The sequence below is a fragment of the Haliaeetus albicilla genome, chromosome 14 (genome assembly GCF_947461875.1).
Source record: "Haliaeetus albicilla chromosome 14, bHalAlb1.1, whole genome shotgun sequence".
Classification (NCBI taxonomy): domain Eukaryota; kingdom Metazoa; phylum Chordata; class Aves; order Accipitriformes; family Accipitridae; genus Haliaeetus; species Haliaeetus albicilla.
The window spans coordinates 32,947,512-32,973,415 of record NC_091496.1 but is presented as its reverse complement, the minus strand read 5'-3'; the positions used below and the strand labels follow the sequence as shown (position 1 = coordinate 32,973,415).

Below are 25,904 nucleotides of genomic sequence, written 5' to 3'. Positions count from 1 at the left end.
TTACAAATTTTATTTTGTTTGTGAACTGTGCAGCACTGTCGCCATGGAATTTGTGTGAGCAGAGAAATGGAGATGCGTCCTGTAGATGGAGAATGGGGACCGTGGGGACCTTATAGCTCATGTTCAAGAACTTGTGGAGGCGGAATCAAGAGCACCACTAGGCTGTGTAACAGACCAGAGTATGTTTTTTAATGCATTTTACATTAGTGCATAATGAAGATACTACGACATAATGGATTGGTTCAAAACAAAATGAAGGTATTGTGGGTTGCACAAATTAGTTTGAAGCACCAATATAAAAAATGCTTGTTTCAGCCATGTTTGAAAAGAGAGATAGGTCTACAGACTCTAATATGTACAGAACTTATAGATTACTCTTGTGTCCCAACTGTGTCATTCATATTTATAGATATTTCTGAAGATTTATTTTGGCAGGGTCTTTTTTTTTCTTGCTCTACTCAAAATGCTGAGGGCTTCTTGAAACATTGAGTTGCTTTCTTTGGAGTAAAAGCTGCAAAAAGAAACAGATGTATTCCCTGGTAATCTTTTTTGTGAAACATTGATTTACTTTGATTTAAGGCTTTTTCCCATCACCACCAGTAGTGCCCACAAGGAACACTGGTTACAGCAATGTCGTTTACAACTTGCCTTTATAATGAGAAACTTCCATTGACTGAATAATTCAGTGTGGGTTTCATTCTCTGTGATTAAAGTCAATGAGAACTTTACCCGTCTCTAGAAGCAGAACCATAGCTGCAGCCTGATTAGTTTCAGGGTTTTTCAGGAAGTCATGTCATCTTGGTATTATCAGTGGGATAAATGAACCTCACTGAAATGACCCCAGGTTATTTTATTTTCTCTGATGAGTAAGAGGCAGTAGACTAGATTCCCATTGGGTATGCCTCTGTCAGTCTGTAGTAACTGATAGTATCAATATGCCTTTTTTTTTTACCCCCTCCCCAAGAGCCTACTAATACTGAATTATTGTGTAGTAGGGTTTATAAGAGTTAGGAAATGTATTTTAGACTGTACAGTAAATGGGGTGTTTTCCACAATTTTCCCTTTTCAGTTCTTTTGATCTCCAAACTGAAACCAATACTAGGACTACAGAAAAGAGTGTGTCAGTGCCTAACTCTCTGCTTTCTTTGTCGCTCTGTAAAATAAAAATTTCAAATTACTAGGGGAGGTGCTGCTTCTGTAAAAATAGGGCTGTAATCTCAGCTAAATTGATAAAAGCACTGAAGTTAATAATGCTTTTTCCCAGGCAAAATAATTATGACTGTAAGAGAAATAAAAACTTAATAGATGTTAATAAACATCAGTAGCTTCATTACCACCTACCTCAGCAGTAGTATTTTACACGGACTTTTTATTTTCTTCACTTGGGTATAAATGTATGCACAGTGCAACAGAAGACAAGAGTGTGTGTGGGGAAGTCAGTAACAGATGGCAGAATGGTGTGTGAGATTTTCCCCTTTAGATCAGTGGCTCAAGCCACTTTTTCATGGAAAACAGCAATTTTTGAAACTGAGTGTGTTTTACATTCACCTATTTTTGTTAGACCAAGAAATGGAGGAAAGTACTGTGTTGGCCGCAGGATGAAATTTCGATCATGTAACACTGATTCATGTCCAAAAGGCAAAAAAGATTTTCGGGAGCAACAGTGCTCTGAATTTGATGGCAAACACTTTAATATCAACGGTCTTACATCTGCTGTTCGCTGGCTTCCAAAATACAGTGGTAGTAAGTAATTATAATTTTTTTCAATTAATGAAATAAAAATGTTACTTTAAGTAAATTTTTAAAACAGACAAGAAACCTGTTGGATTTTCTTTCCAGTTTCTATGAAAGATCGCTGTAAACTTTTTTGCCGAGTTTCTGGAACAACTTCCTACTATCAGCTGAAGGACAGAGTTGCTGATGGTACTCCCTGTGGAGCAGAAACCAATGACCTTTGTGTTCAAGGCTTATGCAGGGTATTTAAATCTAAACTTATTAATTATTAAAATCAATTTTAAGAGATGCTAAAGTAGATATTAAATATTCATCCAAATAACCATTACTGAAAATATGTAAAGCAAGATGTTTTGAATTTACTTAAATTCAATCACTACCAAATTAAAGATCTGGAAATGGAGGCAATGAAGTGAAGAATATACAGTTGAATCTGAAGACCCACAGTCTTTCCTCATTAAGCCTCGTATGTGAGAGAGTTAATATTGTCCAAGTGAGCAGAGAGAAACTGATCCAAAATTGCCATAAAGGGAGGAAAGAAGCATGCTGTGTGTTTATTGCCATCATATTTCTGCTATCAAAGAAGTAAAAAAAGTAGAAAATCCAAGGGTAGATAGATTACATAATTATTATTCCATTGCAAAATCAGGAGGAACTGACCCTTGAAAAGGATCATTTCAGCATTCTTTGTGTAGTAGCAGTTACGGAAGTGCCACAAGATTTTGTTGAGAGAAAAAAGGTGCTATGTTATAACAATTCAAGACTTTTTTGCCAAGCCCAGGTTGTTTTGCTGATTGCAGTGAAACTGAGTAAATTCAGGATGAGGAGAAAATGTAGCCTTTTTTTATAGTGTTGGATCAAGAGGAAATAGGAAATGCCAGAGAATTGTCCTGTTTATCATAATTTAAAAAAGAAAAGGAAGTTTAAGTAAAGATACGTAAACAAAAGTTGTGCTTATGCTAGTTTAACCAGCATAGTCTACTTGCATTCCTTTGCTTCTTCTGCAGTAATGACAGACTTTAAAAGAATTAATGACCTTGTACACGTATGTACAGCTTTTAGGATTCCAAGACTTTTTAATGTAAATATAACTTAAAATTTATACACTATGTTGATTTTTTTTATACAAAGTCTTTACATACTGTTACATATTCTTACATAGTACTTGACACATTAAGTGTATTTGGATTGTAGATTCGTAGTACAACAGCATTCTTGTGTTTTGCCCTTACATCACAGCACCCAAGACCATAAAAGGCTTTTCATGAATTGCAAAGGAAGACCAGATATATACAGTGAATAAGAATATTTCTGGCCAGTGGGAAGCTTACATTGTTTGTTTTCATGGTTTTCCATTGGGCTGAGTGACACAGGGCTATTGTATTTTTTTTTTTTTTTTTTTTTTTTTTGTAGCAAGCAGGCTGTGATCACGTTTTGAATTCCAAGGCAAGGAGAGACAAATGTGGAATCTGTGGTGGTGATAATTCTTCATGTAAGACTCTTGCAGGTACTTTCAACAGTGCTCGTTATGGTATGTTTGTTTTTTTGGTTTTTTTAAAATGTTAATGCACATTTGAGTATGGCTTAGAAATTATGTTTTACATTTGAGCAAGTGGGATTTCAGTGTATGTTCTTCAGGGCCTCTATCAACAAAAAGTATCTCTGATTTTCAGTCCCATGTGCCCTTTCAAGGATGCAGAGGCAAACACTGTGACACACTAACCCATTCAAGGGGAGAAAAAAAAAATCCATCTGCTCTAAGGTCAAAACAAAAGACACAAATAAAAGATATGATGAGGATAAAAGTGCTTGAAAAGGAAGAATGCTTCCTGCTTTGCACTTTGCATTCTCTTCTCTGAAACTCTGCAGCTGAAGGACTTATTCCAATATCTCCTTTTGGTTGTGTAAAGAGATAGCAAGAAGTCTGTGGTGTGAGCAGCTGATGAAGTTCCTTTTTTTCCTATACTGAAAAAGATAGCCTGTGAAATGTGAGCCTTCTCTTTCCAGAGAACATGGGCAGCAATGTTTATGTTCCTTCCTCTTCATTGGCATGTAGTGAATGAGAAACTTCTGAATAACCCTGATAATTCCTATTTATTTGATTCAGTTTCTCTAATAGAGCTACAGATAGTTCTTTTATATGTAGCCCTTTCTGGGAAGTATGGAGAGACTATTGTATGTGTGTAGCAGTGCCGTTAAGCAGTTAGAGCGTAGAACATAAGGACAGAAGTCTCCAGGTTAATATCAGATTCCTAAGGGCTCCTTCATGCCGCTTCACTGGTTGAAAGAGACCACAGGCAAAGTGGAAATGATACCTGGAGAGCTGCCAAATAGGATCTTCATAGAACAAAGGAATTGCTGGTCAAAGAGGAAAGTGTGCCCAGTATCCTGTTGGAATCTTTTTTTTTTTTTAATCCTGGCAGAGGGCTTGCACCAAGCAAAAGGACCAAAAAACTTAAAGATGGGATACAGCTACCCTTCCCATACAAATACATGTAATTTCTTGTGTCTGTCCTGAGAAGTTGGAATAAGGCACAATCAGCTATTAGTTGCTGGGTTTCTGAACGTGTGGTCAAAACACTGAAGGAAAAGAATGTGTTATTTTGATAATTTTAAGTAAAAGACTGTCATTGTTTTTGTTTTCTACCGCTATGAAAGATATTTTTGCTTATAGGTAGTAGCACAGGAATTCTGTCACAAATACATTTGATACAAGTGACCATTACATGAATCTGCCATTTATACAAATATAGTTGAGGCTCACTCTCTGCTGTTCATCAGCTTTGCATTGTCACAGACTTACTTGCTTCTGACTGAAGTTGGAAGAAAAAAAAATCCCCATGTTTTGGGATGAGGAAAACCTTGATTTATTATTTTGGTTTTATACTTAGTTGAACGTTTTAAATTATGTTCAAATTCTTGGAATTATGGCATATAAAAGGTGATGCTGAATTATACTACTGGACAGTATGCTAAGTATTTGGGATTATCACTCAGGTGTGCTCAAGTAGGAGTGCAGCAATGCAAACAAGAGATAGCTAGCTGATCATTAAAACTGCAGTGTCCATGGGAGGCCTGTGACCTCCCCAGGGTAATGACTGAAAACATTGTCTGAGGAAATGTTCTTTTCCAAAAAAGCTCTGAGTTAGGATCACAAGAGAATGCCAAAGTCTGTGCACTTGATCTTTTTCTTTTAACTTCACCTGGTCCACTTCCATACTGACACAAGTCATTTCACTGAGGCAGAACTTGGAATTGGACAGTAACAGCTTGTGGTACGTGCTTGTATTTATACAGTTATAATGTTGTCATTAAGTGTTTATACAGTAGTGAAACAATCATCAGAAATTCATTACAATGAAATACTAATTTACTTAGCTCCCAATTTAGAAATGCTAATCTAATTATGTACACATAATTATTATGTTGGCTATTATTATTGCTTCAGATTAGAGTATCTGAGGATTTCTTGGAAAATACTCATTCTTGGTGCCTTAGTATGTGATCTGTTCTGTGTATCCTTGACAACATGCTATGCAGTTTTGTTTATAGTTTCCTCCCATATTTTGTCTTCTGTCATGCTATTACCACAAGGTTTTCAGCGTGTGAGATGGGGGGCTTTTTTGAGTGTGTTTTGCTTTTCTTCCCAATACGTTGGAAGATTGACCAAATGGCTGTGTATTTATCCAGAGCAGCATGCAGTGTGTCAATTTGCAATTGCAGTGCTGCCCCCAGCTGGTAAATATGATGAACCTGTGATTAGATTAAATGTTCATTTAAATGCATGCCATAGTTTTAATAGATTAAAAGCGCTGGGAAGTTAATGAGTTATGAAATTGAAAAGAATATTGCCATTTAAATTTCTACCCACAGAGGTGAGTTAGCTAACTGAAGTTAAATCACAGCAAGACTGTTAAACACAGCAAAATAAGTGGAAAAGTTAACAAAGATTATATTAATGCTTTGGATTGCACATTTGTGTTTATTATTTGTTTCCAATGTTTGCCATACTCAGTTTTTCTTAGACATAAGAATCCTTTTGAATTTGTGATTAGCATCTGTGAGAAACAGCTTTTTTTTTTTTTAATGTATGCTGATGTGCAGACCGACAGTTTTAAAAAGTAGATCTTGATGCACCTTATTTTGTTACCTTACGACAAGGCTAGCATAATAGTAGTTGGAGGTACTGCACGAAGCGATGACTCGTTTGTGAAGCATTTATATTTTGATGGGAGCACACTAGGGTAACGTTTTAAGTAGCAAAACGTGGATCAAGCATGGCTGCTTTATCTGATATATCTACTTATGTCTATGGCCTGCAACACTGCAATATTTGAGTATTTAGGACTTGCTCTTTAGAGTGCTGTCATGCAATACTCTTGTGAGATAGAGAAAAGCTAACCCAATTGTATAAACAGGGAGTGCAAATATTCCATGTTAAGGGACTTATTCAATCAAAGTTTTGCAGTTAAATTGTGAGGAGCCACAATGTTTCCTGAGTCCCACTTGGTATACCTGACTGCTTTCGGGAGTAGTGCTCTCTCTAGAGATTTTTGAGTAGGTTGAACTCATGTTATTGGTAAAGAATTGAATTCACATTTCTGAACATAGGAATTAATTTTAATGAGTTATGAAAATGAAAGTTCAGTTCAACTGATTAAAAAACAAAACTAAAGCCAACAACAAAGAAATTTTATATGCGTGAAGATATTCACATTTCCTTCCTAAAACATGAGGGCATTCAGCAGTGGTTGTCACTGGTGCACTGTAGGGTTTTGTGAATAAAACTAGTTAAATGTATGTTCATATTTACTAGTATTTGACTATTTTTGTATATAATTAATTTGTGAATAATTACATTGCAGGTTACAATGTTGTAGTAAAAATTCCCAAAGGAGCAACAAACATTGATATTCGGCAACACAGCTACTCAGGGAAACCAGAAGATGACAACTACCTTGGTAAAAGCCTCCTGTGTATAACATTGATGGATAGTTTTTGTGCTCTTGCCAGAGGTCTGCTCTAGACGTATATTATCAGAAGTCTGATAAAGTCTTTAGAGCATATATCTAATTACATTGTATGATCATTTGCCTGAGTCTCTCTGTAGATATTAGTTTTCAGAAAAATGAGTGAGATGTTGTTAGGTTTCTGATTCTTAAACGTGTGTGTTCATTTGTTAGAGAATAGGAATTATAGCACATTGCATCATTCTGTCAATTTTTCACTTCATTGAGGCAATGTTAATTAAAACTCCACAAGTGAACTCAGGAATAATGCAGGTTTGTGGTTTTAAATCTTGGAAGCATGTACTTTGTTTATAAACAAAGCAGTCTGACCTTCAGCAAACTTACCAATTGTCTCACATTTCTCTTTTTCTATTGTGTCTGAGCGTAAGATCACATATTGATAGATTTGCAAGTGTGTGTGAGGAACAAAGGATTCATAAGCACATTGTACCAAAAATCCTGGTGGTTCTGTTTCACAGGACTTAGTTATATCTGAAGTGCCTGAGAGAATATCGGTGCATATTTTCCTTCTGTCTCTTCTTTCTTTACCATCCTACTCAACAAACTTCAGAGTTTTCAAAATGTTTTCCTTGCCACTTGTTGCACATGCATCTCACAGGACACAGAACAACTCTCACCACCTGACACTAGCTACTGTTTCAAATGTAGTAATGCCTGAATAGCATGCATTTACTAAAAATTTTATTTTAAATCTAATTTTTAACTTGTTATTCATCTTTATTATTGAAAACTGGTCATTATATTAAATTATTATTATAAATGCTTAGTAATTACTTTTACTTTAAAATTTACTTTTTAAAGGCACTTCACTAAAAGTAGCTCTAGCAAATACAAGAATGTGGGCGGTAGAATAAGCAAGAAATACAGATAATTATTGTTTCCTTCTACAGTAGCACAACCTAACCAAATTTAAAAGTGATGACTGCAGGCAACCCTTCAGCAGAACAAATATGAAAATTGTGTTGTTAATGCAGAGAAAATCCATGACAGCTGCTCAGGTGAAAGTTACTGATGGTCAGGATTAAGTTAATGCATTAGAAACTGTTTGATACAACCTTAAAGTATTACACATGGACTAAAATAAAGCTAAGTGTTGATAAAAAAGATATACTATTAAGAGTTTTTATTAATAGAACCTTTTAATTAAATAGATGCTTTATTTCCATTATCTTATTTTACTTATAGCTTTATCTGATATTCATGGAAATTTTATCTTGAATGGAAATTTTGTTGTAAGCATGTCAAAAAGAGAAATCAATATACAAGGAGCCATTTTTGAGTACAGTGGTTCAAACAATACGATAGAACGAATTAACAGCACTGATAGAATCGAAGAAGAGCTAACCTTACAGGTGCATGTTTACTTTTTTCATAAGTTTGAAAATTTGCTACATGATCGTTATATTCATAATTTTATGTTCAAATTCACTGAAAAACAGCTATCATTTTATCTCAATTAAGGTTTTGTGTGTAGGGAATTTATACAACCCTGATGTGCGTTATTCATTCAATATCCCAATAGAAGATGGAAGTGATCTGTTTACGTGGGATCCTTACGGACCCTGGCAAGACTGCAGCAGGATGTGCCAAGGTACTGTGAATTCTTTTGTCACCAGAACCAAAGACCTGGTGGCATTTAGGAAGGGACTAGTCTTAAGTACTCAGATTTTTCACCCCTACTTTTAAGGAAGAAACTTGGCACACTCAGTAAAGTTTTAGTGCACAGAGCCTTTAAGGGCAGAATGGCTTCTGATTTTTGTTGTGCTATTTTCATTATTTATGCAGTGCAATTCTATATTCAAAACTACATTTGTGTTCCTTTCTTTTGTAGCCATAGGAGTGGTTTATAAAAAGTTGAATCAAGTCTAATGAATCTTTAGAAAGCAGTATTGTATGTCTACTCATATGTATAGGCTTCTGTTATCCTACTTCCAGATGGTCACTGATTTTTCTAGTGTCTTTCATATATATTTATTTGTCTTTTTTGGCTATCTGCTACATGGAGTGAAGTTTTAAAGATATGTCTTACAATTTTTTAGCTGTTATTCTGTAGGCTATTCCAGTGTAAAAATAAAACTGCAATATGTATGAAGTGTATACATAAAGTGTATGTACACAGATTTTGGATAGATACTCCTATTAGCAAGTGCTGGAGATGCCTGTAGATATGTGATGGTGAGTTTCTTTTGGTTTTGTGTAAGGCTATAGACATGCTTATGTGCTAGAGAAGCAGAGCATCTGTTAGCTGTGGTACTTCTCCCAGCACTCCAGATCTTTTAGGTACCCTGTGATCAAATTTTCTGCTTCCTTAAAGAAAAGGATCACAAACTCTAAGTTAACATGGTGGTTTGAAAATTTGGTAATTAGCAAAGGACAGACATGATGCATTTGGAATACTTAGCCTGATGAGTAAATGGATTGTTGTACTTTTGCAGTTTTCTGGAAGTTGTTATCCTTGTGTGACCACTGTAGTACAGCTGGGAGGTGGCAGGGGTGACGGGGACAAGGTTGTTCTCCACCTGGAATGTAGTCAGTTGCAAAAAGCAGCATGTTTGTGCAGGATCTGCTGTATACAATCGTTAGTGTTAATAGGGTATCTCAGTTAAATTCCTAAATGATGAATGGAATCCATTAGTATAAAAAGGCACTCTTATTTTAGCCCATTATTCCCATTTTTTGGTTCCTTTTCAAGGTATTCGAAGAAGAAGAATGACATGCGTACGTAAAAGTGATCATGTGGTAGTGTCTGATCAAAGATGTGAACTTATACCCACTGTACCAGATGTCTTTGAGGAGTGTAATACAGAGTGTGAATTAAGGTAAAAAGAGGTTCCTAGCTGATGGAGCTATTGTGGTCTTACATATTTTTGTTGATAGAGATTGAAACAAAGTAATTCAGGTTGCTTTGTACTCTGTCCCTCTACCCCTCTCTACCTCCGTCATCCCTCCTGTCTCTCCTTCCTTTCCTCAAATCTATTCATATAATGGGTTTATACATAATGTTTACACTTCTGAATCTAAGTAGAACTACTGTAATTTTCCAATTTTTATTGGTAAAGTACAAAGTCTCTTGTTAGGATTGTGAATCTGTCCTATATATCCTGGCACAAAAAATGTATTGCTGGGCAGAATACATTTTTCACCAGAATGGTACCCACAACTGGAACTAATTTGAAACAGACTTGTGTTTTTGCACTCCAAGAAAGCCCGCTTGTTCAGAGGATGAACAGTTAGAATTACAGCTTACATTTTTCAAAGTCACCTAGGAGATTAAGACAAAAGAGCCTTTAAATTTAAAAAGATGTTTTTAAGCCTGTGAGTCAAATTCTTTTATATTGCTTTGAAAATTCCAGTCATGAGAGAGATTTTACAGTTTTATCTGTTCCCTAAAAATGCATATCTGTATTTACATGACAATTCCTGGTACATTCTCCGAGTGCTTTGTTCACCATGGTCTTATTTTTTTAAAACATAGTTAGCTTCCTATAACAGCTTATCCTTGTAGGTGGCACAATGTTGGCAAAAGTGACTGCACATCGAAGTGTGGCCCAGGGTATCGGTCTATAGAGATCCACTGCATGAAGTACTCTATTTCAAAAGGACTCAGTGTTCCAGTGGATGATAAGTACTGTGCTGATCAGCAGAAACCACCAACCAGAGAGCCCTGCCATGGTGACTGTATGTTAACAAGTTGGCACTACACAGAATGGTCAGAGGTACAAATTCAAAACCTTGTAATTGTACCATTATAGTTCTGGTTAGTGCTCATACCAAATTTTTATTTCTCTATCAATTTTTTTAGTTTAAGTAAAAGAAAATAATGTTTGACAAATGCAGAGTTGTAGGAGGAGCTAATACCAATCTTTATATTTCAGCAGCTACCTCATATTTTTGTAAGAAACTGTAGCTAAATTGTTTGCAGCTTGGTTTTGGAAGTCCGCAGAGAAGATCTGGTGGTTAAAGGTGTATATTTTATCTACAGTCTTAATTTAGTTCTGAGAGTATTTTGGAGAAAAGGAATAAGTACAATTTCAGCTTTAATCTTCACTAAAGAGTTTTATCTTGGAACTACTAAACAAAGTGCCAAATTTATCTCACGTGAACATATTGGCAGTCTGTGGATTAAATGTAGGATACATTTGTCCTAACACAATCATTGATGTCTTTTGCCTTTAAGACTGATAATGTATTTTGACCTGGCTTTATCATGTTGTGTTTCCTGTTTCATTATATTGTCTATACACTGCAGTGTTCCAGGAGCTGTGAAAGAGGTGTCAGAACCAGAGAAGCTTTTTGTATGAACAATTTGGGTCGTCATCTTCCTGACAGAGAATGCCGGGAACTTCCAAGAGTTGTAACACAGAGCTGCAATGAATTCTTATGTCCAAGCTGGTTTGTTAGTGAGTGGAGTGAGGTAATGAACCATGTAAAACTTGAGATGCCTTTGGTCCTGGTCATCGATACTGAAATAAGCTGCTTTAAGTGTTTGGGTTTTCTGTTCTGGCTATTTTGGCGTACACGATGATAAAAATTCTGAAGTCCTAGGATTTGGTTGATAAACATCCCAGATGTACAAATGGAATGAGAACTTCTGAAAAACACACCTAGAATTTATTTTTCTCTGAAAATTTGTTACATTAAAATGAGGTAGCGAAGCTACTTAAAGTAAATCTATCTACAGTAATATGCATACCTTCCTTTTTTATGAAGCAATGAGAACCATCTGGCCAACTGAAGAACAAAATTCTCTCTGTTTTATTATAGATTATATGGATATAAACCAATCGTGGATAGTTTAAACATTTTTCCTGTGAAAGCTGTGATATGTGCACTCATATTTTAAACAAGTATTCTTTATTCAAATGGAAATAAATGATTTCTACATTGTTCTCATATTTTTGTAGCTTCAGAAACTTAATAGTGATTCCTTTGTATTAGCATTTGGGTTGATGTTTACAGGAAATGGAGGGTTCATAAAAGATCTAGTTTTGCTGGACTGCTTGCATTGGTGGAATATTTTTGTTATTTATGTGATCTTTAAAATCCAACAGTTTACTAGAAGAAAGTAAAGCCATTAATTCAGATTCATGTCTTTACAAACTGATGACTCTAATAATTTTACAGTGTCCTGTGACATGTGGCAAAGGAATGAAGCATCGTCAAGTATGGTGCCAATTTAATGATGAACAACTGAGAGATGATTTCTGTAATCCAAATGATAGACCAGAATCAATAACAGCCTGTGAACTTCATGAATGTGCATCTTGGCAAGTGGGGCCTTGGGGATCAGTGAGTACATAAGAATTCCTGGCTTCTTGTTTTCTAGTTCAGACTGAGTGATCACAAAACGATCCTTTTAAATATTTTAATTGGATCTTAAGCAGTTACTTTAGTTGAACTGATTCACATGTTTGTTTGCTTCTATTGGCTATCTAACCTGTAATTTAGGAACACCCACACCTAAAACACTCATTGACCCTGAGCCTTATTATCAAAGACACTTTTACACATGAATGCATTACATCTCCAGAATAATGAAAATGTAGATAGCAAAATGTTCAGAAGAATGAGACGGGTAAAAGACCAAATATTTATAGGTGTGTGGGCATATTTAAGTGGTAGCTTTAATTTAAGATCATAGAAGTGTATATGCTAATAATAGCAGGGAAAAAGACTTAGTATTTTGTTGTTATGTTTTGTTTTGACCTTCGGCGATAAAAGATCTGCTATCTCTTTATGTGAAAGTGCTGTTGAAAAATATGTTCCTGTGTGTAATGATGCTCATCTAATGTATACCAGAGTGGCTTCAAAATTCTGGAAAAAAGTGAATTAATTTGTGAAGGAAACTTTTGTCAGCAAATAGATGAGAATTAATTAAAAAATAATAAGGTACTCAATTTCATGGAGCTTTCATAAGATCAGGTTATTCAAACCAACAGAACTGTTGGATTATTCAGTGTTTCTTGGATTTTAGTGACAATTCATAGCTGAATAGCAGCTGAAGTTTATTTTTTTACATATAATCTGGTAGTAAAATACAGAATAAATATACCTTTAGGCATTAAGTATATTTTTAACTTAAACATTTATTTTGTATAGAACTTTTCTCATGTAATATTTTTTCATGTTAGAGATAACCATGCTGTTGTCTGACATGATGTTGAATTCCTTCTGAGTAATCTTTTGATCACAAGGTGCTGGCTTTCCATTCCTACAAGCTAAATGCAAAAATGAAATAAAAAATTAATTCAGTCCCATCATATAATTCTTCTGAATAAAAAAACCACTGTGTATGGCCACGCTGAAGTAGCTTGTACAAGCAATTTACCAATCCGTGTCACTGGAGCAGAGCTTTCCATTGCAGTTTTTTCACTATACCATCTGGTAATAGCTATTCATGACCTGGGTTTTTATCAGTATTTGTGCTTGAACCACAACATTTATAGGATGGTATTTATGTCATAATATTTTCAGCCATCTAACATTTTAGGTGCCGCCTTTGAGTGTGCTCTTCTCAAACTCTACAGTGACAGGAAAGACATTTAACAGCTACAGCTAGTGATTCATTTGGAAGCCACCCCTTTACTCCCCCCCTCCCGCCCCTTCCTCTACCCCAGTTTTTATTGTTGAGCATGACATTATATAGCATGGATTGTACCTCTGATCAGTTCGGGTCAGCTGTCCTGGCTGTGTTCCCTCCCAATCTCCTGCCCACCTCCAGCCTGCTCACTGCAGGGGGTGGAAGGGGAGAAAAGAGAAAGCCTTTATCCTGCACAAGCACTGTCCAGCAATAGCCAAAATATTGGTGTGTTATGGACGCTGTTTAAGCACCATATGGTCTGCTGTGAAGAAGGTTAACACCATCCTAGTAGTCATTCCCATTCATTCTAGAAGGAGTTTTAAAATAGAAAATGTAATTAAAAATTCAATTTTATTATAAATGGTGCTGTGTCAAGTGTGTGAAATTATTGACTTTAACAGTGTTCTGTAACGTGTGGACGCGGATACCAGATGCGTGCAGTCAAATGTGTTACTGGAACTTACAGAGTTATTTTGGATGATGACAGGGAATGTAATGCTGCTACTCGTCCTAGAGATAACCAAGTAAGTTAAAAAATAACTTTCAGTTGATTGTACTTTTTAGTTAAAAGCATCTAAATACAACTGTTGTCTACTGACTCTTTGAGGGAACTTGCAGGAAATGAGTTCTAAAACGAGAAAAAAATATTCAAACTATCTGCTTTTTTCCTGAACTTCAAATTTGGCCTAGGGAATTAAATAAAAGAAGAGTAAGTCGGAGATTGAAGATTTGAAAGTTGGGTATATGATGAAAGGCCTTTGATTATTTGGGGGCGGGGGAAGCTCCAACATGTAAAATATTAGTCTGCTTGCTATGATGCTTAATAATAGCACCTAACTGCCTTGCTATTCTCTAAAATTCTGCTTGTATATAGTTCTTAAAAGAACAATGTTACCTGAAGAAAGCTTCAGTTGTTGGAATAATACTAATTCAAAACTGTGTAGACATGAATTATGATTCAATATGGTATTTATATGGTTCTTAACCTTTTCTTCTTGTCTCAGTTTACTTACTTCATCACTTCCCTTAACTTAAATCTATCATTTTTCGGAAGAAATGTTTTTAATACGGTCAGTGACTTTACCTCTAACTAAAAGCATTTTGGTATCTTAGGTACTATGTATTAATATGTTGAACTGGCTACCAGATTCATACATCTCACTTATATCCAGCTATGCTGGTAACCACATACCTCCTTGAGGGTATACTCTGCTGCTTGTCTTGAGGAGAGAGGGGAAAAAAAGGATTCTATGGTCCAGAGTAAACCAGTCACAAGTTACCAGCCCTCTGATGGCTTCTTGAATAAGATTTCAAAATATAAAAGCCAAAGATTGGTATACATTTATTTCCACATACATGTGAAAACACTGGGTTTGAGTATGCTTTGTATTTTGAATTGTGGTACCTGTAACTGGGTAATTTTGTGTTCTGAGTAGCTGAAAGTATAAAGGACAGGATATCACAGCCATCCTCACAGAGTTCTTCAGTACTGCATGTGGCTATGAAACAGGACACAGTCATGTCTATGCCCCAGCAAGTTGCCCAACACAGTTCTTTCTCAAAGTGTGAATATTATTAGTTATTACTAATACAGTTTTAACATCAAATCAGTTTTCTCGATTTGCAACAAAAAAAAACAATTTAATTGAAAAGCCTTTGGATAACACCAGGGAAAAGTTGCAAGATGGTATTTACTTGCTAACTAATGCTTGCTTATTGTAATGGTAGGATCTATTTCTGGTGGAGTCATTTGCTTTATATTTGGCTCTTCTAAAATGTATACTTTGAAAGCTTATTCTTTTCTCGCCCCTGCAGGAATGTGAACTGCCCTCTTGTCCAGAAAATACAAAATTATGGACTACATTGCTTCCTCTAGTTCATGTGGGGAAGGTGACTCAATGGAGATATGGATCATGGACCCCAGTATGTAATGTAATAGTGGTCACATCTTGCAGAGCAGTCCTCCATTCCTTCACCCATTTTTCCATAAAGTTCTCAATGTATTTTTCAGACTGAAATCTGCTTGGGATAAATTTTAAAGGAATTCTAATATTTTATTTTTTTTTAAGAACCTTTTTCTTAAGGAGATAGACACTCCCAGCAAATTCTGTTTGCTTCAAATCTAGCCAGGGAAAATAAGGAGGGGAGAAAAACAGGGTTCTAGGAGCTGGGATTCTGAGCAAAATAGCTTTCATATGATTGAGAGTGTGCAAGGAAGTGTTGGGGTTTTTTTTAAATAATTGATCAGTTTCTGAGTATAGAGAACTTCTTTCATTCTAAAATATGATTTAGATCTTTTATGTGAATAGCAATATTAAACAGTTTGGGTCTTTAAAGGTCCAATTTTACATAATTTGTAAAGCAAGCATTATAAAAAATGGTTTCTACACAATCTTTAATGGAAGAGGTTTTTATTTTGATAGTGTTGAAAATCAGTTTTACTTGACAGCAATGTGAAAATTTGAAATTATTTATAAAAATGTGGGTGTGTGTTCATCCCTTGAGGTTCTTAACAAAACATATAAGACAATTATATCTTTACACAACTATCTTAAGTAAATAGCAGTAAAGAGTGCATAGACTGAGGGTACTCAGAAACTCTTCACTAAATTCACCTTGAACTTCTCAGCTGTAAAGGCATTAGAAGGGTCTCAATGGAATATGCTAATATAAATTAGAATGGCAAATGGATTGTGAATATCAGTTTTTATTAGTTGATGTAAATATTGCATCATAACTAAAATGTTCTGGAAGTTACTCTCTAATGTTTCTGTTGTTAATAAATAAAAAAAATTGCCATTGCAACTGTATAATGATTCCATGTTATAGTTGAAACGCTACCTGTTCAGATATGCTGAATTGCTTCACAAGAATTAAGGCCGTGCAATTCAGTTCCAAGCCAACGGGAATTCTCAAGGCCTAAACCATCCAGCAATATTTCACTTTCCTTCCTGAACACATGGCTCTATCAGTGTGAGATGGAAATCTGGTTCTGTGTTTAATTCTAAAGTCAAGCTGATACTAAGCTATGTTAGTATTTTGGATGCTTGCATGATCTTGTTTTGGTCTCCTAAAGTGCGATGAGCTTGGATTGTTCTCTGACAGTGCTCTGCGTCCTGTGGGAAGGGTGATCGTGCTCGCTATGTGAGTTGTAGAGATGCTTATGGAGGAATAGCAGATGAATCTTTCTGTGCTCATTTACCACGACCAGCTGAAATTTCAAGCTGCTTTAGCCCATGTGGAGAGTGGCAAGTTGGAAATTGGTCCCCTGTAAGTATTAATTGTAACTTATTTTTTTTTAACGTGTCTACTTGGATTATTGGCCAAAGCTCTGGTTAGAAATTGAGACTTCATATTCTGTGCAAGCGTGATTGAAATTGCATCCCTTGAAAAAAAACAAAGTACACGTTACTTACTGTCAAAAGTAAATATAACTGTCTTTGGTAATTAATTATCAATGTTCTGTTACAAATGTTGGGTTAATTTTTGGTTAGTGCACAGTTACCTGTGATAGTGGAATAGTAACAAGACAAGTTATCTGTGTCAACTATCATCAACAAATCAGCGAGAATTACTGTGATCCTGAAGGCCGACCTTCCAAAGAACAAGAATGTAACATGCCACCATGTCCACCAGTTTATCATCATATTCCGAAAATGCATGACCGTCCAAGTCATTTTCCAGAAACAGGTCACCTTCCAATACACCATCCACAAGACAATATAAACCAGTGGAACCGTCCCTCTGTGGGAGGATATCAATGGAGAACTGGACCCTGGGGAGCAGTAAGAAATTTTTTTTTTTAAATATATTAATCTGTTCTCTCACATGTGTGTTAACATTTCTAGAAAGGTTATTGCAGTTCAGATTTGGTCAAAAGAGAAACACATTTATTCTAAAAAAAAATTATTGTTATTGTGAAGAATATATTAAATTCAAAATGTAATTTTTGTGCAATGTCATCTTTAAAATACTTCTACATAGTAGTAATTTTTATTTGCAAATTTCAGTTTTGAAAGTTAACATTAAAAAATTTTAATTTTAAATTGGTTTAACCAATGTATTTTACATTTTTCTGATTATGCAATGGTGATACATATGTTTACATGTTTTGGTAGTGCTCTAGTACTTGTGCAGGTGGATTTCACCGTCGAGTTGTAGTATGTCAAGATGAGGAAGGAAGAAGTGCTAGTTATTGTGATGAGGCAACAAAACCTCCAGAGTCAAGACACTGTGATTCTGGTCCCTGCCCACGATGGAACTATGGAAACTGGGGAGAAGTAAGATCATTTCACTTTCAAAGGGAAACACTATTTACCACATAAGCTTAGGAATAATAACATAATTATTTGACTGTGCATGGAACTGAATACCATTTTTTTTTACTTATTTAAAAAGAATGAGTTTCAACCTGTTTAGATAAACTTTGTTCTTTGATGAAATCCAGAACTGTAGTGTAAATAGCAGTGTAAATATACATCCAAAAGAAGCAAGTATTGTGTGAGGCTAAGGTTGTACAACATATGATTCAGTGTTGAGTAGCATCTTGAATCTTGAGACATACAAAATTATTTTCTGTTACAAAAAATGACTTGTATGCAGAAAAACCTCAGTGTAATAGCTAGTCTAAAAAAAAAGGCACAGGAAGCTATAAAGAAACTTTTATTACATCGAATTTCATAGGTAATAACTAGAATAACTGCAAGTAGTAGTATCTACCGGGTTGTAGTTGCAAGATAAAAATATGTGCCTGGCTTAGAACATTTTGATGAAACATTGTATGTTATTGGGAAAAGAACGGTTTCTCCATGCCATGTAATGTCATATCTTGACGATGCATTCTTGCTCAAACACTACAGAAAGCGTTAAAGCTGGTTAGTTTGTCACTCAGTCTAATCCTGCCCTCTCTTCTTATTCTTGATACATCAGTATCTAGAACTGGGAAAAGAAGAAAAATTGAGCGACTTTTTTTTTTTTTTCCCCTCCCTTATTTTGACCAGATCTAGCCATTTAGTTCTTGAGGCCAGTCTGAGTGTCATGTTTTTTCTATCCATAGCTGCAGACTTGGGGTTCCGGTTAATGCAGATGCTGCAGTTTTTGTCTAATTTAGAATCCTCTGAAATACAGTAAAAAGCTATAAACTGTTGGAATATGCTCACTTTTGATCACATTATTTTTAGTAGCTCATTAGAAATGAGAATTAGTATTTTTGTCTGGTATTGCAGAATTACAGGAAAACCGAAACCCGGAAAACGCATCCTGTAAGTATTTTACACTAAGTCTGTATAAGTTAGACTATGAGAAAGTGCGCCCAGCATCTGAGTTTTCTCTTTTCTGGCAAGGAAAACTAGTTCTAGGACCAATTTCACTGTTTTCCTCCTATCAAAGAGAGATACAAATGCTCATTTATTCTCACAAATGGTTACTTCTCCTTGATAGAGTAGATTCTCTGTATCTGAGACTTTTTGTGGAAAATCTAACTTAATAAACTACAAAAATGTAGTTTGATAAATGTTTTTGTGAGAGGATTGTTTTTTTCATTATATGAGATTAGACTGTAAGTCCTTATTCTTGAATTTAATGTCCAGGGAATATGAAAACAGACGTAGTAAATAATAATGTGTACCGATTATTGCTATATCTCTTTGGTTTAATGGTATGTGATGACTCTCAACAAAAATATTGCATATAAAATTCTGTATTTCAGTGTACTCAAACTTGTGGAGATGGAATAAAGACAAGACTGGTGATTTGTCAGCTTCCTACTGGCCAAATGTTGGGTGATCAAAACTGTGACATTCTAGACAAGCCACCTAATATGGCACAATGTAATGTGCATTCTTGCCCTGGTGATGTTTCATGGCATCGGGGACCGTGGAAATCGGTACGATAGCGTTCACTAATATTTTTCACTTTCTTGTTCTTTCTGTCACTCTATTTCCCTTTGCCTTTTAAAAAAATATTTTATTATTTTATTTGATAACAGTGAAATAATAATGCATGTGGAATATAGTCTATGTAGTTTTATCAAGCAATTGTTCCTGCAGTCATTGAATTAAATGGGAAACAGCCGTTTACTTCAGTGGGAACAGTATCATGCTCTATAAAACATCATAGGGAATATTTTTTAAATTACCAGAAATCATCATAGCTGATAGCAATACCTAATAGGTTGTTCTATTTTGAAGGGTTATGATTTGACCTGTGTTTAAATTTAAAGTATATGCTGTAATTTATACTGTAGTATTATCGATATATTTATATTTGTAAAAAAAAAAAGCTTTTTAGTGCATAACCTTTTTCTAATAGTATATTTAAGTATAAAATGACTCACACACCTGTATATTACACTGTGTCATCAAACATTTTACTCTATATTACATGTACATTTGTGTATAAAAGTTTATATTTGTGGTTTTAAAACAGTGACTAATTAAAGCTGTCTATGTATAATTATGTATGTAACTATAATGTTATTGTCTACATGTCACTGTCTACTAATGTGTAAAAATGCCTACAGTAATCACCATTAATCTTTAAAATTGCCACTAGCAGATTATTAACATGCTGAAGTAATCATAACAAGTTGTACAATACCGAGTACATTATATTTCCCAAGCCGTGGATTTGACAACAATATTTATTATTGTGCTCAATCCTAAAGGATAATAGTAGCAATCAAAGGAGGTTGGATCCAGTTCTGGTTCCATCAAAATCAGTTAAAAACCTGTCATTAACATCCCTGGGAGATGGGCTAGGACAACGGTTCTTTTTTATTCCTTTTTTTTTTTTTAATTAATAAAATTATGTAATTTGGTTCTTTGAATTAACATAGAAACATTTTTTAAAATACTGTCTCTTTTCAACTTTAAATAACTTATTAGTGTTTATGTAATCTATTCTAATTTATTTCAATAGGCTTTAAAATGAAAGTTTCAATTAATAATTCACCACAGTTATTTTTTTCTTCCACTGTGCAAAACAGAGTTTTGGGTTTGTGTTTAACAGACACCAGAGTATCTTATTTAGCCATTAGCCAAATAATTAGTGGTGACTTGCTAATGCTTAATTAATGTATGTACTTAAGGTGCTGAGAAGACAAGCAGGGCGTTCAGCAGACAGTTGCCTTTGAACTTGATGTTTCTTTTCCTTTTAGATTGAAAGTTATTCACAGCCTGTTCGTTCCCAGAGTTGATGCAGTTTGTCCTGCATTAGTAGGTTACCTGTAAGCTATTGTAATGTATTGTAAATGTTACATATGGCTTAGTTTTGCAAAGATTTTCATGTTGGTTTATATCTCAATTGACATAAAAGCCATTATAATCCTTCAAAAACTAAGTTTAGAATGGAATCTAGTCATCAGAGAGAGAGTTTGTGGCCTCTGTTTTAGATATGATTGCAAGCTCTATGGTTATTCATTCGGTAATACTTTTAATTTCATCACACTGTCACAGGGTGGTGTACAGAAACAAACGTGACAGATTCAGGAGATAAAAGCAGGCTCACATATTAAATATGCTGTCACTTTTTAGTAATTTAGCTAGTTTTAACACTGCCAACAGACAAACTTCAGTTAATTTTTGTTGCTGTTTAAGCAGAGCAAAATGTATTCATTGAGGACAACTATTATGAAAAAGCAGTAAAAGCTTTAGTCACAGAAACACTGTTGTAGCCTAGCACAAACGGCTTTGTTTAGCCTTCCCCTATGGGTGGTTGACTGATGATGTGATAGTTTGGCAATAGAGCATGGCTCTGCCTATCTTTATGCCTTTCTGGCATACAATGTGGTCTAATGGCGGGGACTGTTAATGACTGGACGCTCTCTGGAGGCTGAAGTCATTGATGACACGTCACATCTATGCTTAGTCCCTTCTCTATAAAGACAGCAAAAACCAGATAAAACACTATATATTTATTATAATTTTGATAAAAGTATTGAGTAATATTTATGTATCTGGACAACAATGCATTACACTTTTATATCTACTAGTGAGATTCCAATGTCAAAACTTAAGTAGAAACTGAAATGCAAGGTTTCCCACATGTAGCGTAAGTTTCCATAATAGGTTCTTGCCGTCTTTTACATCTGGCATTCATGGCACAAATGTAATATGTGGAGAGGATGAGTAGAAGGAAGGGAATTTCTGAGCAATTGCTTTTCCTGGAACAACTCCTTGACTTCCTCAAATATTGGCCCTGTCTCTGGCCGAGCCAGTTCAGAAATGGGTATCAGAATTGCCTAAAAAAACCTTTTCCTCATTCTGATGTAGCTTTGCCTAAACCATATCTGAACTAAAAGCTTTGCTCATGGATTATTCCAGCTTTTACATAGCCAGATAGTTTCCTCTTGGATTTGAGACTCCAGCAGAAATAGAATCAGAAAAAGTCAAATTAGCCAAGACTAATTCAGAATCCTGAGTCAAGAACCTGATCCACCGTGTAGAAGGACTGTTCTAGTTTATCAGTTGTCAGTGTCTTTTATGCTCTCTTCCATATTGGGGCATTCTAACTTCTTCCACTAGCTATCACTATATTTGAGGATAGGAGGCTTTTAGCAATATGCCTTGTAAGTCCATTTCTCTCAGTTTTTGATTCATTTTACACAACGTAATTAAAATAAAACATATCTTGTAAATGCACAATAGGGCAGTTGCAAGGAATGCTCTGTTTGTGATTTGAAGCCAGAATTCTGGTTGATGCTTTCTGCAGTTTAACAGCCTATGTGCTGTTCCACTTTGTAGTGTCTGTCTATGGCTACCAGAGCTGACCGTTACAAAGCTTCAAGGCTACGTACTCCTCTGCTGCCAGTTTCTGCAGCTGTCCAAAGGGATGTGAGGCAAGTAAATCTCAAATTCTAAAGGCTCGTACCACTCCAGGACACTTCCTCAGAAATGTTATACATATTCAGAAACTTTGATTATTTTTTTATTTTTTTTTGAATCTTTGAAACTTTAATTCAGTCTAGAATTTTCATATAGTGATATCCAAGCCAGAAAGACGCTCTGAAGTTTTACAGGGAGGATGGCTAGGAAATACATCCTTTTGCCTGTAACTTGAATTTGTTTGATCTGGAGGTCATTGGGAGACTCTGACGATGATCTTTTTAGAATGTAGCTTACGTCTTCTGCTTTCTTAGTTTTGTGCAAGTTTCTGAGGGAATTTTCTTTAGTAAAAACTGAATCATGCTTCTCCCCCCCCCCGCCTTTTTTATCAAAACCCAAAGGAAAGGTAGTGGGTTTACACCCAATCCATTCATCTTGAGGGACTCTGCCTTTTTTTCAAAGAATATTGGTGTCAATTCTTAATGTAAATGAGGTTGATAAAAATTATACAAACATTCCTAAATTCAAGTGTTTCAAAGTTTGAAACATTTGATTTCAAGATTTCATTGCCTAATTGGCATGTATCTAAGTACACTACCTCTTTTTTGATGTACAAAAATTACAATACAGATGTATATATTTTGATATATACATATTGTAAATATATTTATAAGTTAAATAATACTTGAGGTAAATATAGCTGGTTATTTTAATGGAGTTGCACCAACAGTAAATTTGGCCCATATATCTTGGATATTTCTCTTTTAGACTACTCTAGTTTCATTGGTGAAGGGGTTGAGGCAATGATCCAAAACTTCATGAAAGAATGAATAAATTACAAGCTAAAAAGTATGGAAACCATATGTCACATTATATAACATCAAGAAAAATTCCATTGCATTCTGACAGCTGGCTAAGAGTACTTTGTTCTAGTATAGATTTTTATTGTATGCCTTCTTTCCACAGTGCATTATTGGGTTTTTGTGTTTAGTCCATGCACTAAGAATTCTGGTTTATTATATTAATCTTCATTAGAGTGGTTTGGGTTTTCTGACCCTAATGACAAGAAATTGTTTTTTCCTTAAAGCATGAAAAGAGAGAATATTACAAATTTGCAAAGATACCACAAGTTTTTAAAACTGAACCATAATTATTAGATTTAAGTTTTGTGCTAGAAGAGTTGTAGAACAATCTATCTTAATTGAGTTCAAGAATGCTGCTTTGTAACTTTCAATACAAAGCTTTTTTTCCTTTGAACAGAATTTCCCATATCCACATGCTTAAGTATTCTTAGCCAAACAATCATCTGTTACCTGACAAAAAGTGGGAATATAATCAAATCAGCTGTATCAATGGTTATGTTTAGATACAACAGATCTTCAGACACATAGTGCAGATACATATACAATCTTGCAAACCTTTCATGTAGAGCACCAATGTAAAGTAGGTATACTAGAGAATAAAATATTATTTTTAGCAGCACTTGGCTGGGAAATAATTTGACACACAGTAGCAAGTTAGGAGATTTCCAGTGCCAAAGCCCTGGCAAGGTAACTGGGCAAAACTTCTTAATGTGAACATACATACTGTTTCACTCTTCCTTCTGCTGTTCAACAGGTGAGAACTCTTTTACTCATCTAGGATGCTGTTCTTAATGGTGTTTTTTTATGGTGCTTTCCCTTCAAGGATTCCATTTGACTGCTAACTGAAACTTCCCCCTTTAATCTCAGTTTCTTTTAAGATTTTGGTACTTATTTCTTGGTTAAGTGGTCATATCCTCCTTTCTAGTCTCTTTTTCTATGCCTCCTAGGTTGTTGCTGCACAACAGAAAACAAGTTTCTCAAAATTCCTGATACATATATGCTTTTACTGTACTGTGTACCTTTCATTTTATACAATTTTTTAAAGTTTTTATGGAGTGTGAGGAGGAATTACGCTGGAGGAAAGAAATAGGCTGTTCATATATGGGAAGACTATACCCTCCAGCTTCACATAGTGAGGAAAGTTTGTTCACATTTTTGGATGACAAGAATTTTGATACATTTAGGAGTTTTATTTTATTTTTGTCTCCCGTAGTTTTTCAGTGCTTACCAAAACCCTTGGAAAGCCAGGTAGTCAAACAGCAAAGTTCCTGCTTAGGCAGCTGGTGGTAGCAGTTGATGTTACCTTGGAAGCTTTGTATTTCATTCGGACTTTCATTCTGATATGAGTGTGGAGAGCAACCTAAATTTTATCAGAGACAATTTAACCAGGTATGTCACAACTTGAAATATATGTTTGCCTCTCATCCTTTCTCATTCCTTTAGAAAGAATATATAGTTGGATCACTGAATCCAGATTGTAACTAAGTGTTACCTAAAGGTTGTTGCAGTAGTCTATTGTCAGTAAATCTTCATGGCACGCTGGAAACCAGATAGCTTACTGTGTGCATGTCTTATCTGAGCAGATGCAGCACAGGAAGCTGCTGTAACTTGAAGGTAACAAGTATTGCCACAAAAGCAAACGGTTATGCCTTTGCTCTGTATCATCCTTGGTTTTACCTCAAACAATCAGTCTTTTTGAGGTGTTCTAGTTTCCTCACCTGAACAGTTTCACATATAGTCATTGTACAGCTTTGTTGCTAAGCACTACCAGTTATGGTTCAGAGCATAACAAAGTTAAGGTCCATCTTGAGATTTTATTTTCTGTTAGATTTTCTTGAAAACATCTACATTTGGAATTTTATTTGAATACTAATGGAAGAGGATTTATACTCTCTAGTGTGAGTTAATTGTAGTGGTCATTAGCACTCCATTTTCTTACCTTTGTTTTCTTAGCATGTTGGGCTTCATGCTCTTTTACTTCACATTTATATTGTGAGTTGAGATACGATACATCCAGTTCTTTTCAAAGTTAAGACTTATGAAGAGTTTGTCCTAAAATTTTACCATATATCAGTTGCGAAGTCAGATAACTGTAGTATTCTTTTCTTAATTACTTTAAAGCTTTTAAAGATACTTTCTGTAATTAAAGGGACCTTAGATTAAAAGTAGACAGACACAACTTTCTCAAGAATAGTACATGTGCAGAGTGCTTTTATGCTGTACTAACACTATTAAAAGAACAAAACACTGACACCAAACTAGTCATGTCAGTTGTACTTTGTTAGCCAAGAAACTGAGTAACACAGACAAGTGTTTCACTAACTGTTCAGTTTATATTAAAAAAGAAGTCCCACAAAACTACAGTTTAAGAATGTTAGTTTTTTCTGAGTTCTTTGGGAACGGTCTTAATCTGATTGTGCTGAGGTGTCTTTATGGTCAGTGATACAGGCAAGATTTGACCCTTGCAGAAGATACTTGTATTTTGTTTGTCTGAAATGTTGATAAATGTTTTTATTTTTTTTCCTCAGTCTTAGGATTTTTATGTAATTTTGTGATTTCAGAGAAAATAGGCATAGAAAGAGTGGATCAGCTCATCTTCTAAGTTACCTTTAAGTATCAGAAATATCTTATTGCTATTACTTACTGCCCTTCAGACACATAATTTAACATTCTTGAAAGTGACTGTTTTTCCAGTTTTTCAGTTTTCTTTTTAGGTGCCCCAGAATAATTTCAGTGTAGTTCTGTCTTTGCACTAGTGGAAGAAATGTGTTATTACTTTTAATTAATATACTTATTTTTTTTCTTAAGAATTGACATCCCAGTCCCCTTCCAGTGTTGTTACTGCCAGGCATCCCATTGACTTCTGCAGGAGCAG

The 25,904-nt window shown here is 35.1% G+C and overlaps 1 protein-coding gene across 4 annotated transcripts in view; it reads left to right on the top strand.

The window, feature by feature from the left end:
• The window catches only part of ADAMTS20 (ADAM metallopeptidase with thrombospondin type 1 motif 20), a 99,052-nt gene that overhangs the window by 42,892 nt on the left and 30,256 nt on the right, over positions 1 to 25,904 (top strand). For 3 of the 4 annotated variants that reach the window (XR_011327811.1, XM_069802212.1, XM_069802214.1), the window contains 17 exons: positions 34 to 179; positions 1,562 to 1,743; positions 1,840 to 1,976; positions 3,148 to 3,265; positions 6,600 to 6,695; positions 7,950 to 8,116; positions 8,226 to 8,355; positions 9,457 to 9,583; positions 10,270 to 10,480; positions 11,014 to 11,178; positions 11,889 to 12,053; positions 13,746 to 13,868; positions 15,160 to 15,267; positions 16,450 to 16,614; positions 16,839 to 17,129; positions 17,463 to 17,624; positions 19,052 to 19,228. Coding sequence is in view for 3 of the 4 variants with exons in the window: in XM_069802212.1 (XP_069658313.1) it covers positions 34 to 179; positions 1,562 to 1,743; positions 1,840 to 1,976; positions 3,148 to 3,265; positions 6,600 to 6,695; positions 7,950 to 8,116; positions 8,226 to 8,355; positions 9,457 to 9,583; positions 10,270 to 10,480; positions 11,014 to 11,178; positions 11,889 to 12,053; positions 13,746 to 13,868; positions 15,160 to 15,267; positions 16,450 to 16,614; positions 16,839 to 17,129; positions 17,463 to 17,624; positions 19,052 to 19,228 (2,670 nt within the window). In the remaining variant the exon portion in view is untranslated. The remainder of the gene's footprint in view (positions 1 to 33; positions 180 to 1,561; positions 1,744 to 1,839; positions 1,977 to 3,147; positions 3,266 to 6,599; positions 6,696 to 7,949; positions 8,117 to 8,225; positions 8,356 to 9,456; positions 9,584 to 10,269; positions 10,481 to 11,013; positions 11,179 to 11,888; positions 12,054 to 13,745; positions 13,869 to 15,159; positions 15,268 to 16,449; positions 16,615 to 16,838; positions 17,130 to 17,462; positions 17,625 to 19,051; positions 19,229 to 25,904) is intronic. The other variant, XM_069802213.1, reaches the window with a different exon arrangement.